This window comes from Balaenoptera musculus, chromosome 2 (assembly GCF_009873245.2).
Source record: "Balaenoptera musculus isolate JJ_BM4_2016_0621 chromosome 2, mBalMus1.pri.v3, whole genome shotgun sequence".
In the NCBI taxonomy this organism is placed as follows: Eukaryota; Metazoa; Chordata; class Mammalia; order Artiodactyla; family Balaenopteridae; genus Balaenoptera; species Balaenoptera musculus.
In genome coordinates this window covers 16,654,158-16,669,276 of record NC_045786.1, presented here as the reverse complement: position 1 = coordinate 16,669,276, position 15,119 = coordinate 16,654,158, and the positions used below count along the sequence as shown (strand labels likewise).

The 15,119-nt window shown below is 36.0% G+C and overlaps 1 protein-coding gene across 4 annotated transcripts in view; it reads left to right on the top strand.

Moving 5' to 3' along the window:
• Window positions 1-14,865, top strand: part of ITGB1 (integrin subunit beta 1) — a 43,952-nt gene extending 29,087 nt beyond the window's left edge. For 2 of the 4 annotated variants that reach the window (XM_036841525.1, XM_036841524.1), the window contains exons 9-17: window positions 124-213; window positions 1,690-1,830; window positions 2,002-2,201; window positions 3,690-3,928; window positions 4,151-4,373; window positions 5,042-5,274; window positions 7,658-7,824; window positions 8,772-8,852; window positions 13,621-14,865. In XM_036841525.1, the coding sequence (XP_036697420.1) occupies window positions 124-213; window positions 1,690-1,830; window positions 2,002-2,201; window positions 3,690-3,928; window positions 4,151-4,373; window positions 5,042-5,274; window positions 7,658-7,824; window positions 8,772-8,846 (1,368 nt within the window). In that variant the 3' untranslated portion in view covers window positions 8,847-8,852; window positions 13,621-14,865. The remainder of the gene's footprint in view (window positions 1-123; window positions 214-1,689; window positions 1,831-2,001; window positions 2,202-3,689; window positions 3,929-4,150; window positions 4,374-5,041; window positions 5,275-7,657; window positions 7,825-8,771; window positions 8,853-13,620) is intronic. The other 2 variants (XM_036841527.1, XM_036841526.1) reach the window with 1 other exon arrangement.
• The last annotated feature ends 254 nt before the right edge of the window (window positions 14,866-15,119 follow it).

The window sequence follows — 15,119 nt, the reverse complement described above, 5'->3', positions numbered from 1 at the left end:
CCTTAAGTTTATTTAGGAAATGTATCGAGAACTGTTATTTAAAAATAAATAGTAGGTACTCAGTAGATGCTAATTAGTTGAATGAGTAGTACTTGTATTTTATGTTTTATCTTTTAATTGCAGGAACTGAAAAATTTGATCCCTAAGTCAGCAGTAGGAACATTATCTGCAAATTCCAGCAATGTAATTCAGTTGATCATCGATGCATACAATGTGAGTGCATTTTAAATAAGATCTGTTTTGGGCAATACCCTGTGGAGAACACTTTTCTCAAAAAAAGTAAAACTCCTTTCATACACAATTTAGCAAGCCCCAGAAGACAACATAAAACTTAAATTCTGCATCTGGAGGAAAAACTCATATTCTCTTACAAATACATAATTATCTGCAGAGCAAAATATAACAAAGGCATGTGGGGAAATTTTCTAAATTCTGTTTTAATGTTGTTAAGTAATAGGTCTCCTTGTTGGAAAGCAAGTGTGAAACAACTTATATTTAGATGTATAGGATGACCTCAGTCTTCTTTTTCCACCCCTTCTTTTTATAGATTCATCTATTTTGATGAATCGTGCCAGAAAAGCTTTTTTTTTTTTTTTTTTTTTTTTGCCAATTCTTCTCTTGACATATATTCAGGGTATATAGTTCCCTGTTTTCAAGAGGTACCTCACAGTCATATATGCATGTACCATAAAGTATATATGAATGTATTTACATATATTTGACTTACCATTTTAATAAGATTTATAAGATTTTTTTCCCCCCAGATTGGAAGGAAGTTGAAATTAAAGAGGAATTTTCTCCATCTTGAGCTTTAGTTCAGGGTGCTTTAGCGATGCTCACTCAGCATTGGTCATTAACTGCTGTAGGTCGTCTGGAGGCCTTTGTAACCTAACAGTAACCATCCTGTGTGGTGTACACCACCCCAGCCTTTTGATGGGTTGAATTGTAGATATTTTCTGCCTCATGCCAGGGGTTCCCAGATTGTTTTGGAAAGACCCTACTCGAAGAGAGAGAGGTTTTTACAAAGATTTTCTAGATTCTGGTTGTTCCCTGTTTCTCCCATAGTTGTTTTGTCCTCTGTCTTTACAGCATCTCTTAATGCTTTCCCAACTCCATCCGTGCAGGAGTGTGACCAGGAGAGAGCTTGCTGCCGCAGCCTTCTCCGTCGGTCCTGAGCGGTCTGCTGTTCTAAAAACGCAGTGGCTTGAATCCTCCCACTGGGGGTTTTCTTGTTTTGCGGGGTGAGGGCGCAGGGCTGCAACTGCACCTGAGCACATTTGTTCCCAGACTGTGTAGTAGATCATTTACCTTAGTCCCTAGTGAGCTGAAGTTGGTAGGCCCAGAGGAGAGCTGTGTTGCCAGTGGGGGAGGAAAGTGTTCTGAGTTCTTAGGACTCCTCATAATTAATATCAGCCCTCTGTGCTGTATCATCATTAAAATTTTAACTCAGCAATTAAACCATAAATACTTTTTTCAGTCATGTACATTATTTTGAAGAATGGATCCTTATTAATTAGAGCCCATTTCTCTGGGTTTTGTGTTTTCTGGTCACTCAAGATTTGGCTTCAGATATTTTATTTAAATGATACTGTTTCTTAACAGTTCATTTTACCCATTGGATTTATGCATTCAACTTATTTTATAGTAGCATTTGTTTGCCTTTCCTCTGTTTAATAGTCTTTCTTTTAGTCCCTGTCTTCAGAAGTCATTTTGGAAAACAGCAAATTACCAGAAGGAGTAACAATAAATTACAAGTCTTACTGCAAGAATGGGGTGAACGGAACAGGGGAAAATGGGAGAAAATGCTCTAATATTTCCATTGGGGATGAGGTATGTTATATAAACATTTTCTGAAGAAAAGAAAAAACTGCTTGTTTACAGGCAATGTAGTTTATAATTTGAGAAACAGTTAAAGAAATATAATTTGGAGTGGTTTTTTGCAATTTTTTTAGTAGATTTAAATTGCTTAGTTGTTACCTTATCTTCTTGTTTTCCCTTAAGGTTCAATTTGAAATCAGCGTAACTTCAAATAAATGTCCAAATAAGAATTCTGAAACCATTAAAATTAAGCCTCTGGGCTTCACTGAAGAAGTAGAGATTATTCTTCAGTTCATCTGTGAATGTGAATGCCAGAGTGAAGGCATCCCTGGCAGTCCCAAGTGCCACGATGGCAACGGGACCTTCGAGTGTGGAGCCTGCAGGTGAGCCGGGGCCGTGGAGAGTGACGGGGTGCGGGGGACTGCGGCTGGGACGGCTGCAGGGGCAGAGGCTCTGTTTGGGCGTCCAGAGAAATTCCGTCTATTGGAGAAAATAAATGACTGTTGCAGCCACTGCTGCTCGCCACAGGATCAATTTGATGATCCTGTGTGTGCTATTTATGGAAAGCTCTTCCCTGCCTTTTTTTTTTTCTTAGGCAGACTGTCCTTTACTGTAAAATAAAAGCTTTTATAGCCATCCAAGATGTATATTTAACAAATGGTTAAGGTAGCATTTGGGTTTTTCTCTCATTATAGCAGTCTGAATTCTCTAGAGCTAAATAAGCTTATATAAAATAATAGTGATTATATCTGGGAAATGGAATTAGGAAGCAATAAAGGATGTTCACCGTGTATTACATGTACTTCTGAATCATTGGAATAATTTTTTAAAAAGCAATATACTTTGTAAAATTAAAAAGAAAACAGTATTTTCAGAACATAGAATCTACTACTAACAAAACTATAGTCAAATTATTTTAAATTTTATTTTCATACTGTGATTACTTTTTAATTAAAAATTAAAATTGAATGTACTCTGAATAATCTTTCTCCTTAAAAGAATAGGAGGAGGGAAGAATATTTTGATGCAGATGTCAGCCCCAAATGACTATGCTTTGAAGGGTATTTAATCATGAGAAAAATAGATGGCTGTATTTTGCCATCAGTTATTAGCTTTCTATTCTAAATAACAATTAAAATGTTACGTTTTTAAATTTTCCATGTCATACATACCCTGACTGAATTGTGTAGATCCATTTTTAGTAAAATATTACTTAACTGAAAGATCATCTTGAAAATGTTTTGCCTTCCTTCTTTTTGTGTATTTACCAGATACAGAACTAGGGTCTTCAGTGTCTGAACACTAGGTGTTCTAAAAATATGCAGTGTGGCTGAAAAGTCTGGATCCATAGGATAAATTTATTTTTAAACAGTATGTTAGTTATATTTTCAAATGATAGGCTCAGTATGTTTTTCTTCAACTTCCATGCACCTTTTGGGGTGTGTTTATTGTATTTTTTTAGATTAACAATTGGACGGTTGCTTCACCTATAATAGCAAATGTAATAAATAGTATATCATTTGAAAACTTATCACACTCTTTTAAAAATAAGTTTATCCTATGTTTCTAAATGTTTTGTTCATCTGTTCATTGCTAGATTGTATTTTCATCTTGATCAAAATGGTTACTTTCCTGAAGAGGGATTTTTTTCATAGGCCCCTGTGTAGATTCCACATGGATTTGAATGGCTCTGTGTGTGTGCATATGTACACTTTTGTGCACATCTGTGACGTGTGGCATGACGTGTAATAAAATTGTAGTTTGAAGATAATGTTCATAGTCTTACTTCCTCTCCCAGTCTTTCTCACAGCATGATTTGTTACTTTCACTTATTTTTATTTTATGTGATTGAAATTTTGGACTCTCTTTAGGTGCAACGAAGGACGTGTTGGGAGACATTGTGAATGTAGCACAGATGAGGTGAACAGTGAAGATATGGACGCTTACTGCAGGAAAGAAAACAGTTCAGAAATATGTAGCAACAACGGAGAATGTGTCTGTGGACAGTGTGTGTGTCGGAAGAGGGATAATACAAACGAAATTTATTCTGGCAAATTCTGCGAGTGTGATAATTTCAACTGTGATAGATCCAATGGCTTAATTTGTGGAGGTGAGAAGGGGTCTGAAAATGGTTATAAAATGTGGTCCTATCTAATACAATAAAAAATGCTGAGAGTTTGCTTAGTGAATAAATAGAAAAAGGGCAGCATTGAAGGTCACTCCATCCCACAGATAGCCTTTCTTACACATTATTGCTTGTTTTCACTTTTCGGTCATTGCTCTGATTTTACATTTTTACCACTGTTATGAGAAATGATGTTTTTTATTGCAGGAAATGGTGTCTGCAAGTGTCGTGTGTGTGAATGCAACCCTAACTACACTGGCAGTGCCTGTGACTGTTCTCTGGACACTACCTCCTGCACGGCTGTGAATGGGCAGATCTGCAATGGCCGGGGCGTCTGTGAGTGTGGCGCCTGTAAGTGTACAGATCCCAAGTTCCAAGGGCCGACCTGTGAGATGTGCCAGACCTGCCTTGGAGTCTGTGCCGAGCATAAGTGAGTATTTTCGAATTGCTTGAAATGGGTGATAACCCGCTGTCTCTTGGCCTCTGTATCAGCACACAATACAGAGAACAGTGCTAACATCAGGTTACGCTGTAAATAAACTGTCACATTGAAGCCCACTTTTTAAATCTTAAAAATTCTTTCTCAGTAGCTGGTGTTTGTCACACGATATTGAAATGTGTCGTACGAGAGTGATGGTACAATTATTTCAATCCGAGTTTGCTATGTAAGTGAGTCCATGTGGTAACCTTTGTTAAATTAGCATTACCAATTGCTTAATTAACTATATTTTGACTAAACTAAATAAAATTGAAAGTTTTGTCCCTTGAAGAGAGAACTACTATTGTACCAGCAACACATTTCAAAAATTATTTTGGCTTTAAATTGTGTATTTAATATCTGATAGGGCTAGTTTTATTTTCCTACTCTCTTATTTCTTTTGGAGGATTTTAGTTTGAGCTGTAATAAATCTATATATCACTTGGGAAACTAGCATCTTTATGTTTAGTTTTCCCATCTAGAAATATGTTTCTTCATTTATTTATATCTTCTTTCATTGCTCTTGGCTTAATTTGGTTAAATTTTGAGTCTAGCACACAAAATAATCTTTAAGCAAATATTATTTTAAATAATAAATGTAATCATTTGCATTTTAACAGAGAATGTGTTCAGTGCCGAGCCTTCAACAAAGGAGAAAAGAAGGACACATGTGCTCAGGAATGTTCACATTTCAACATCACCAAGGTTGAAAATCGGGACAAATTGCCCCAGCCAGGCCAGGTCGATCCCCTGTCCCATTGTAAGGAGAAGGATGTTGACGACTGCTGGTTCTACTTCACATATTCAGTGAATGGGAACAATGAGGCCACTGTTCATGTTGTAGAGACTCCAGGTAGAAATCTGATCATTTCAAAATTCTTTGCATTTTCTTTTATGTCTTTTTACTGCTTAGGGCTATTGGCAGTTTCCCTAATATCTAGGAACAACTGCCAGCTGGACTGTTATATGTCCAAGTTGGGACACTTTTAATCTGTCAAAGCTTAAACTAGTATTTAATTAATAAATAAGGGAAAGAGAAAGCAGATTTTAAGTTTTATGAATGGAGAGTCTGAGGAGTAAATGCAGTAACCCACACAAAGCCCTCAGCACGGTGCCTGACAGCAGGTTCTCGGTAAGAGTACCATCATTATTCATGATATTTAAATATGAGCTTGATTTTAGGCTTGGACACTGGGAAAGATAATTTGTTAAAGGATATTATACAGCATGAATTTGTTCAGCTTCTCAAAAGATGAAACATTTTTATCTTGGTTTTTCTGGGTGCTTTTAATATACTTTGGAACTTTCTACATTTGTGGTCAGATTTTTATGGGAATGTAAGTTTTAATTTCTCCTGGATAAATATTAGGAATGGATTTTGGAGGCATATATTTAACTTCAGAAGAAACAGCCAAACTGTTTTTTTAAAGTCTCTGTATTGTTTTGCATATGTATTTTTCAAATACTGTCTCACAGTCTGTGCCTCCTTGTCTTTTCATTTTCTTAAGTGTTTTTTGAAGACCAGAAGCTTATATTTTGATGAACTACGATTTACCAAGTTTTTCTTTTACAGATCTTGCTCTTTACTATTATGTCTTAGAACTCTTTGCCTAATTCAAGTTCATAAGGATTTTTCTCCTGTGTTTTCTTCTAAAAGTTTTATAGTTCCTGGTTTTCCATTTAGGTCCGTAACCCACTGTGAGCTGATCTTAGTATATGGAGTGAGGTCCAGTTTTTTATATGTAGATTTCCAGTCGTTCTTGCACCATTTGTTGAAAAGGTTGACCTTTCTCCACCTTGGTTGAAAATGAGATGAGCTTATATATGTGGGCCTGTTTCTGACTCTTGATTGTGTTCCATTAATCCAGGCATCTGTCCTTTAGCCAATACCACACTGTCTCAGTTAGTGTTGCTTCATAGCTAGTTGTGAACTCTGGTAATATAAGTTGTCCAACTTTGTTCTTTTCTGAAAGTGCTTTTGAAACACTTTCCTAGTTCTCCTACTTCTTTGTAAATTTTAGAATAAACTTGCTTGATATCTACACGTCCTGCCAGGATTTTGATTGGGATAGCAGTGAGTTTATAGATCAAATTGGGGGAGGGACTTCCCTGGTGGCACAGTGGTTAAGAATCCGCCTGCCAGTGCAGGGGACATGGGTTCGAGCCCTGGTCCAGGAAGATCCCACATGCCGCAGAGCAACTAAGCCCGTGCGCCACAACTACTGGGCCTGCGCTCCAGAGCCCTTGTGCCACAACTACTGAGCCTGTGCACCTAGAGCCCATGCTCCACAACAAGAGAAGCCACTGCAATGAGAAGCCCGTGCACTATACATGTCAACGAAGAGTAGCCCCCGCTTGCTGCAACTAGAGAAAGCCCACGCACAGCAACGAAGACCCAGTGCAGCCAAAAATAAAAATAAATTAATTGGGGGCTTCCCTGGTGGCGCAGTGGTTGAGAATCTGCCTGCCGATGCAGGGGACACGGGTTCCAGCCCTGGTCTGGGAAGATCCCACATGCCACGGAGCGGCTGGGCCCGTGAGCCACAATTACTGAGCCTGCGCGTCTGGAGCCTGTGCTCCGCAACGAGAGAGGCCGCGATGGTGAGAGGCCCGCGCACCGCGATGAGGAGTGGCCCCCACTTGCCGCAACTAGAGAAAGCCCTCACACAGAAACGAAGACTCAACACAGTCATAAATAATAAAATAAAAAAAAAAACAAAAAAAAAACAAAAAAAAAACAAAAAAAAAAAATAAATTAATTAATAAAAAAAAAATTGGGGGAGAATTGACATTTTAACAATGTTGAGTCTTCTAATCCATGAACGTGGAATCTCTCTCCATTTATTCAGGTCTTTTTTTCATCAGTGTTTAGTAATTTTTAGCATGTAAATCTTGCACATATTTTCTTAGATTTATACATAGGTATATCATGATTTTTGGTGCTATTGTAGAAAATACTGTTTTCTAAATTTCAATTTCCAAATTGTAGAAATCAATTTCTATATAATACATAGAAATACATGACTTTTCTTTATTGATCATGTATGCTGGGGTCTTGTAAACCCATCTGTTACTTCTAGTATCTTTTTTATAGATTCTTTGGGATAGTGTACATTCACTTATCTTGGGATTTTAATTCCTGTGTGTTTTATGAGACTGCCCAGCTCTTTGTAATTTTGGCTGTACCTTCACGTTCTCATCCCTTATGTGCTCATCCTTTGCGTCTTACTTTACAGAGTGCCCCACTGGTCCAGACATTATTCCAATTGTAGCAGGTGTGGTTGCTGGAATTGTTCTTATTGGCCTTGCATTGCTGCTGATTTGGAAGCTTTTAATGATCATTCATGACAGAAGGGAATTTGCCAAATTTGAAAAGGAAAAAATGAATGCCAAATGGGACACGGTAAGTTGGAAATCATCTAAAAAGGAGGGTGATTCATAAAGCAAATGTAACACTTCTAAGACTTATTAGCGCTAAAGCTGATTATTAAAGTCCTTTAAATATTTTATTCCCCCCAAAATTTATTATTCAGAAAACTGGCATTTAGTGAAAAATAGAAAAGTATATCTTTTAAGTATATCCCATTAAAACAAAACAATTATAAGAATGTTTCTTCTGGTTACTGTGGTCAATGTTTTTATTTCCTTAATAATTTTAATCTTAAATCTGCTCTTCTGCCTTTTTTTTTCTCATGTCAAATAGAATCCTAAGTAATAGAAAGCTATTCAGTAGAAAGCTTTTTCTCTTTTTCTTTTCCCCCAACAAAGAAACCTAAGCAGAAAGCAGCCAGACTCAAAAGGCTACATACTGTATGATTCCACTTATGTGACAGTCTGGAAAAGGTAAAACTCTAGAGGCAGAAATGAGAGCCAGTGGTTTGCAGGGGCTGGAGCTGGGGGAAGGGGCCCGAGGGATCTTGAGATGATCTTCATTGTGGGTGTGTTTATACATTTGAGAATTCATGGAACTATGTACTTTAAAAGGGTATTTTTATTCTCTGTAATTTTACAACTTAATAAACCTGGCTCTATAAAAATTTAGAAGCTGTAAGTGATGAAAGTTGATGCCAGCATTTAGTGCTTTGAAGCGTGGGGTGAGAGGCCGCGGTGGCCAAGCGTTGGCCTTCGTGTATTCATCTTTTGATACAAAAAAGCAGTGGCAATCTTCAGTATTGTTAAATTGTAAATGAATTTTAGTCATTTGCATTTTACTACAATTTGCTTGGGTTTTTTTAAAAAATTAATTTTGGAAGTGTAAAAATAGTAAAAATTCTCTTTTATAGTGTTTAAACACTATACATGTCAGCTTTTTTCTGATGAAATCATTAGAAACTATTTCTTTTACTTTAGCAAGAAAATCCGATTTACAAGAGTCCTATTAATAATTTCAAGAATCCAAACTATGGACGTAAAGCTGGTCTCTAAGTTGCCGTTCGTATTTTCTTTCATTTTCTGTCTTTGCATGTGAAATTTATCCTTTTTACTGCACTGTGTGTCCTTTATCACTATTGCTGCCTTTTTTTTTTTTTAAGTCTGGCTTTATTTATATGGCTATACTATGGCTTTTCTTTTTGTGTGTTAATACAGAGTTAGTGTTTAGAGGGGCTTTGGATTAAGCTTTATGGTATAGAAGCAGCAGCTGTGTTGTAGTGAAAAGAGAATGTGCTTTGTGATCAGAGAGACCTGGGTTGAGTCCCAGCTCTTGCACTTAGTAAGTAGAATGGCACTGGGTCACTTCCCAGAGCTTTAACATGGAGTCAGTAGTGATACTGTTTGGTGTGGTTGTTCTTGGCTAATGACTGTAGTGTATGATAGCAGCCTGTCAGTTACAATCCTTACTAGAGTCCTTTGCTTTAGGTAGTATTATTATCCTTATAATAATATAACAAATTATTATATGTAAGTTTTAGGGTGAAACAATGAAAAGCGAACATGAAAACTAAAGCTCAAAATAGAATAAATGTAACCTGGTATAACATTTGTATAATATATAACTACAGTGTCATCATTATTGATTCTAGAAATATTTTGAAAATCTTTAGTTCTTGACTGTAACTTAAAATTCCTTTAAAAATCAGAACCTTTTATTTATATATATTTCTTCTTCTTAGTTATTGAATAATTCTAATATTCAAAGTTAACACTGAACTTTTTTTGAAAGGTAACAAAGACTTTAAAGAGAAAAATCCTATTATAGTTTTAAATAAAAACTTAGTTGAAAATTTCATAGTGGTAATAAAGCTTGGTTAACGTATTCTCTAAGCTAGGGTAAGTTATTTTGGTGAGTGTATGCTTTACCTGGATGACAAATTTATCATTTTCTCTTTTAGCAGTAGCGGACAGGCTTCTTCCTTGTAACTGAATTTTCATGAAGTGCTTCTAGCATGTTTTAATATAATTATGTAAGCCCCTAAAACTCTCCGATAAAAAGATTGTGATTAGAACCAGTTCTCCTGACTGCTGATCCAGAACTCTTCTTTCCTTTCCTAACTACTTTTATTCTTATTTCACATATTGGAAAACTGAGGCACAGAAGGGTTCAGTAACTTGGCTAAGTTCGCAGGGCTAGTTAGTGGAAGAGCTGAGATTCAAACCCAGGCCCCTGGGCTCCAGGGTCCAGGTTCTTAACCACTACCTTGTATTAGTAGCAGTCAGTGTCTTCGGGAGACGCTGTTACCTGGTCAGGAAGAGGGAGATCACTCTTTACAGAAAATGACAGTTTTTGATATTTCTGGTTAACTTAATGGTGTTAGTGTTACTCTAGCACTACTGTTTTGGGCAGACATTGTAACTGGGAGATCACTTTGTTACCTAGAAACCAACACTGCAGATTTGCTTATTTACTCTGCTGAGAAGTGTACTTATAATAACAAGGTGTTAAAGTACAGGAATGTTTAATATTTTTAAGAGATACAGGAAGTACCGATAACATTAGAAACCATTACTTGTCAGATTTTTCTTTTATTTCTAAGCAGATTTTAAGACTTTTGAAATGGCAAAGTTAAATTTGATGGCAGAAAATTATTGTCAGTTTCATATATGGGTAGTTTGGTACGTTTTCCTGTTAGTATGAGATTTGATACATTCTTTTCTTTCTCACTTAATGCTTTACAGAAAGTCATTTTTAGAAGGAAACTGATTTGCTGATTTCCCTCCCTCCCTCCCTCCCTGTCAAAAACAATCAAATATTGACACTTTCTTATGGTTACTTCTTATATGAGAAAAATTTCTATATCTCCTATTGAAAGGTGAAATTTTTACCTTTGCTGTATGTTAAATTGTGCTTTGAAGGAAATTATCAATAATTAATAGTGAAACTTAATGTTTTCATTGTTAAGTCAATTTTTGGCTACAGTATTACTTCTTCAGCCAATATAAGCATTTTGAGCAATTCAAGCTGTGAAAATTTTGTAAAAATTTCTTTATTCATTAGTGAAATCCAGGCAAATTAATGGCTACAGGTTATTTTGAGATGTTTTCTCAAGAAAAATTAAAGTAGAAATAAACAATAGAAATTAATGAATGAGCATTAAGAAATTAAAACAAATCATGGCTTATAAAGCACTTTTCCAATATGGGACCAAGGTTGCCAGTCAGTTAATTATATCATTAACATATTTCAGATAATAGGCACTCTGATTATTTCAGCACATAAGACCACTCATGTAGGTACATTAAAGAAATCAGATCGTCAGCTTTGTAATTGTTACAGCTGTTAAGCACACTAAATGTGGGCTGCTAATCCCCACGGTTGTGCACTGCATTTCTAATACACTACAGAAATGATGCTGTCACCACCGTGTCCGCCCTTCCAGAGGGAGCACACGGATGACGTTTACTGAGAACAGAGGACGTAACTGCTGAACATAACCCTGTTCTCTTGATTTAAATAGCCTTTGCTTTTTGTTGGGATGGGGAGGGGTTGCACTCTGAACATGGGAACTAATCTGCATTATTTTAGCTTACCTTCATTTAAGGTGATGCCCAACGCAGATAATTTAATTTTACCTGTAACCTTGCATGTTAAAATTTTGTTTGGATGGACTTTGAAATAATAAGTATAAATGTTTGTGAATATGAAATGGCAAACTTTTCTCCAAAGGTAAGTTCTGCCATATAAATCGTACTTTGGATTCATCTATAACTTAGGTGTTTTTTTGTTGTTGTTGTTCTCCATTTTTTGTTGTTGTTGTTACCTCCCTTACAATTTTTAAGTATTAAACATTAGATTTATCTAATGCATTAGTTTAAAGAAACAATTAAATGGTAATTTATTTTCCTAGCATATTTGAAAGAATGGTCAGTCCTAGCCTCATATAATAGGAAGGTGGAAATAAAGAATGTAACTTACTTGTACTGATCACTCATTAGCAATGTAGTCGCCAGGATCCAGACTCCGGTCTCCATTATGAAATGTCTGCTACAATGTCTGTATAATCATATTTTAGCTCCAGTTGGGATTAGAGCTCAGAGTTTGATATCCTATGTGACTTTTTATCATCCAGATTATATGATGTTTGTCTCTGAGGGATCCTGAGTTCCTCCATGTTTCAGAAATGACTGGTCAAATTGTGTTTTGTGGGGTGGGGCTAAGGCACATTGTCACGTTTCACTTGGTATCCAGGCTCACTGCTAAGCTGAAGTCATAGTGGTTTATTTGGTGTCTCTCAAGACCCAGCCCTTATATGTTTCATTTTCCCTCAGTGATTTCCTGTCTGCAAGATAAATTCAGTCTTTTTAGCATGGCACACAGGACCTTTCGTGATCTGGCGCTGTCTTCTTTCTTGTCTCCTTTCCCTTCCCCACTCCTCAAAACATACACATGCACCCTTAAAAACTTCTGAACTATGTATATTTCTACCTAACTGTGCCATTCTTTTCCCAACACCTTGACTGCATGTGTATGTGTGTCTATATACCTTTCAATGTTTTATCTACAGTTTCATTTTGACAATATCCCTGATCTTCTCAGAGTCAATCCCTTTTTTCTTATACTGTTCCCTTTTTATGTACATAATTCTCTTTTGTACTATTTCAGAGCGCCTTAATTTATCTTCATGTTTGTCATCCACCAAACTGTACCCTCCTAGGAGGCAGAGATTGTGGCAATGAAAACTATATCCAAATATAACCTGCAGTGAAGTGTGAATAAAATTTAAAAGCAAAAATTACTGTTTAGATGCTTCCTATATTTTTTGAAATCACCTCAAATGGTTCTATAGTAAGATATAAAACTAAACAGCATTTCAAAATCTTAATTTTTGCCTAAAATTTTAAATGTTTTAAGTTTTTTTTTAATATTTGTTTCATTTGTACTCACTGTTATTTCCTCTGAGATAGGAATATTTGGCCATATTTCTCATTTGACTTTCAAGCAGGAGAAAGAATGCTGTAGCAGATATTTAAATGTATCACTTAGCATAAGAGAATTTTTTAAGAAAATGATAGCATGGGGATGTATGTTATTTTCCTGTTTTAAAACATCAGTGTCAGTAAAGTTTTGGATATTGAAAAATCTCTTGTGTTTATGGCTTGGAGTCATTTACTGGGCTTGATTTCAGTACTCTTTAGTAAAATACAGTATTAACAATAAAATAAAACATTTCATCAGTACGATATTGAAGAATAGCAGTTATTTCATGAAGAATGGAAATTATTTTTGTCTAAGCAAATGCGGCAGTGTGATGCCTTGGTGGAGGTACTGTGCCCGCAGTGACACTGTGACAGTCTTACCCCAGAACTCTCCGCAACTTTTGTGGCAGAGCCTCAGAAGAATATCTCCCTCAGAGAGATGAAAGCCAAGGAGTCTGTTCATTATCAAGCACCTTTGTGCACAGTAAAGGGTTACGAATCAGGCAGTTGATGGCAGAAGAATTCCTCAAGTTCAAAATTAGTTTCAAGACAGGCATTCAAAACCAGTTTAAAAGAGAGAAGCCGTTAACAGCACATCCTCCAGTGGAGGAATGGCTCAGAAAGGAAATAATGCCAGAGGACAGGGGTACCTTTAGACTTTGTAGGGCAAAGCCTTCATTTTCAACTTCTGTGTAAACTTTTTAATGCCTTTTAAAAAATTCAGTGTGATACCTGGACAGATAAAATGGAAATGACTTCTGAAAACGATCTTTACTTTTAATATTGTCTTATAAATAATGTTACATGACTTCAGTAGAGCGACTGATAACTTTTCTCTTTTTTTTAGGGTGAAAATCCTATTTATAAGAGTGCTGTGACAACTGTTGTCAACCCGAAGTATGAGGGAAAATGAGCGCTGCCTTTGCGTATCCACAACACTGAGTGCAAAGTAGTAATTCCACAGCCACAGTAAGGTAGTTTCAGGGCAGTGTTGCTGTGGTTCTCTCATGGGCAGGTTCTGAAAGTGTACAATATGTATAATTTGAAAATTTTTTAATTATTTTGAAAATAATGTTATAATCAATGCCAGGGACTGACAGAAGACTTGAGACAGGATGGTTTTCCTTATCATCTAAGGTTGCATTGTGCCTTTTTGACCTTTTCCTCCTGGACTGTTGAAATCCAGCTCTTAGTGGATTAAGCGATATTTCTAGAGTGATTGAAAGGGCAGTAGTTAAAGTAATGAGTATGATGAGAGTTTCTGTTAATCAAGTATTAAAACTGATTTCTCGCTTTGCAGATATGTCACTTTTCAGTTATACAGAATCCAAAGTGAATGTCCTTCTAGCTAGTTTAGAATTGTTTTAAATTTATTATTTTGTTATTTTCCTTATTAGACATGACTGATGACATGATATATCTGAAAGATGAGTATGTTGGGAGTTACTCGTGTGAAATAATGAACTATTTGATCTACAAAGGCCATGGGAAAAGTCAGAGTTAGGAAGGGAAAACATAGCTTTAAAACCTGTGTGCCATTTCAAGAGTTACTTAATCTTGGTAACTTTTATGCCTTCTTTTTTTAAATTCAAGCCTTGGATAGAAGTATTGGGGAATTTTCTGCAAAAAAAAAAAGTCCTTGATTTATATAAAGGCCTTAATTTACATAGTATTTGCTGAATTGGGGACCTCTGGGTGAATTTATTTTATTTTATTCATTTTATTTTGTTTAAAGCCTGGTGCTTTTTTTCACCTCTTCTAATCATTTAATGTATTTGTTTGCAATTTTGGGTAAGACTTTTTTTTATCAGTACTTTTTCATTGATGTTTTAGCTGTACATTTGCCTTTTTAATGACCATGTGAAATTGTACTATGGCTTATGCAACAGCCATCAATTAAGCAATTCTTAATTTCAATTAGTGCTGTAACAGACCAGTGTATATTTACTTCTCACTGTTCGAATTTCCTGTTTGGTTTCATACTAGTCACATTCTTATTTTAAGTGCCTTTTAATTTTAACAGTTCACTTTTTACAGTGCTATTTACTGAAGTTATTTATTAAATAAAAATGCCTAAAATATTTAAATTGGATGTTTGGGTTTTATATATTTTGTCAGTTTGTGTGCCTAAAATTTTTATAGCTTAGAGAGATTGACAGAAAATTCCTGGTCATTGGGTATTTTACTTAGACTAAAAGAGAGAAGGAAAGAAGGAAGGGAAGGAAGGAGGAGAGAGATGGTAGAATAAAATTTCAGACTGTCTTTGGGCTCTCTATATAATACTGGATAAATCCCCTTCTCTCCACCCCCTTCTCTTCCCTCCCTAGGAGATAGGTTTCATCCCTA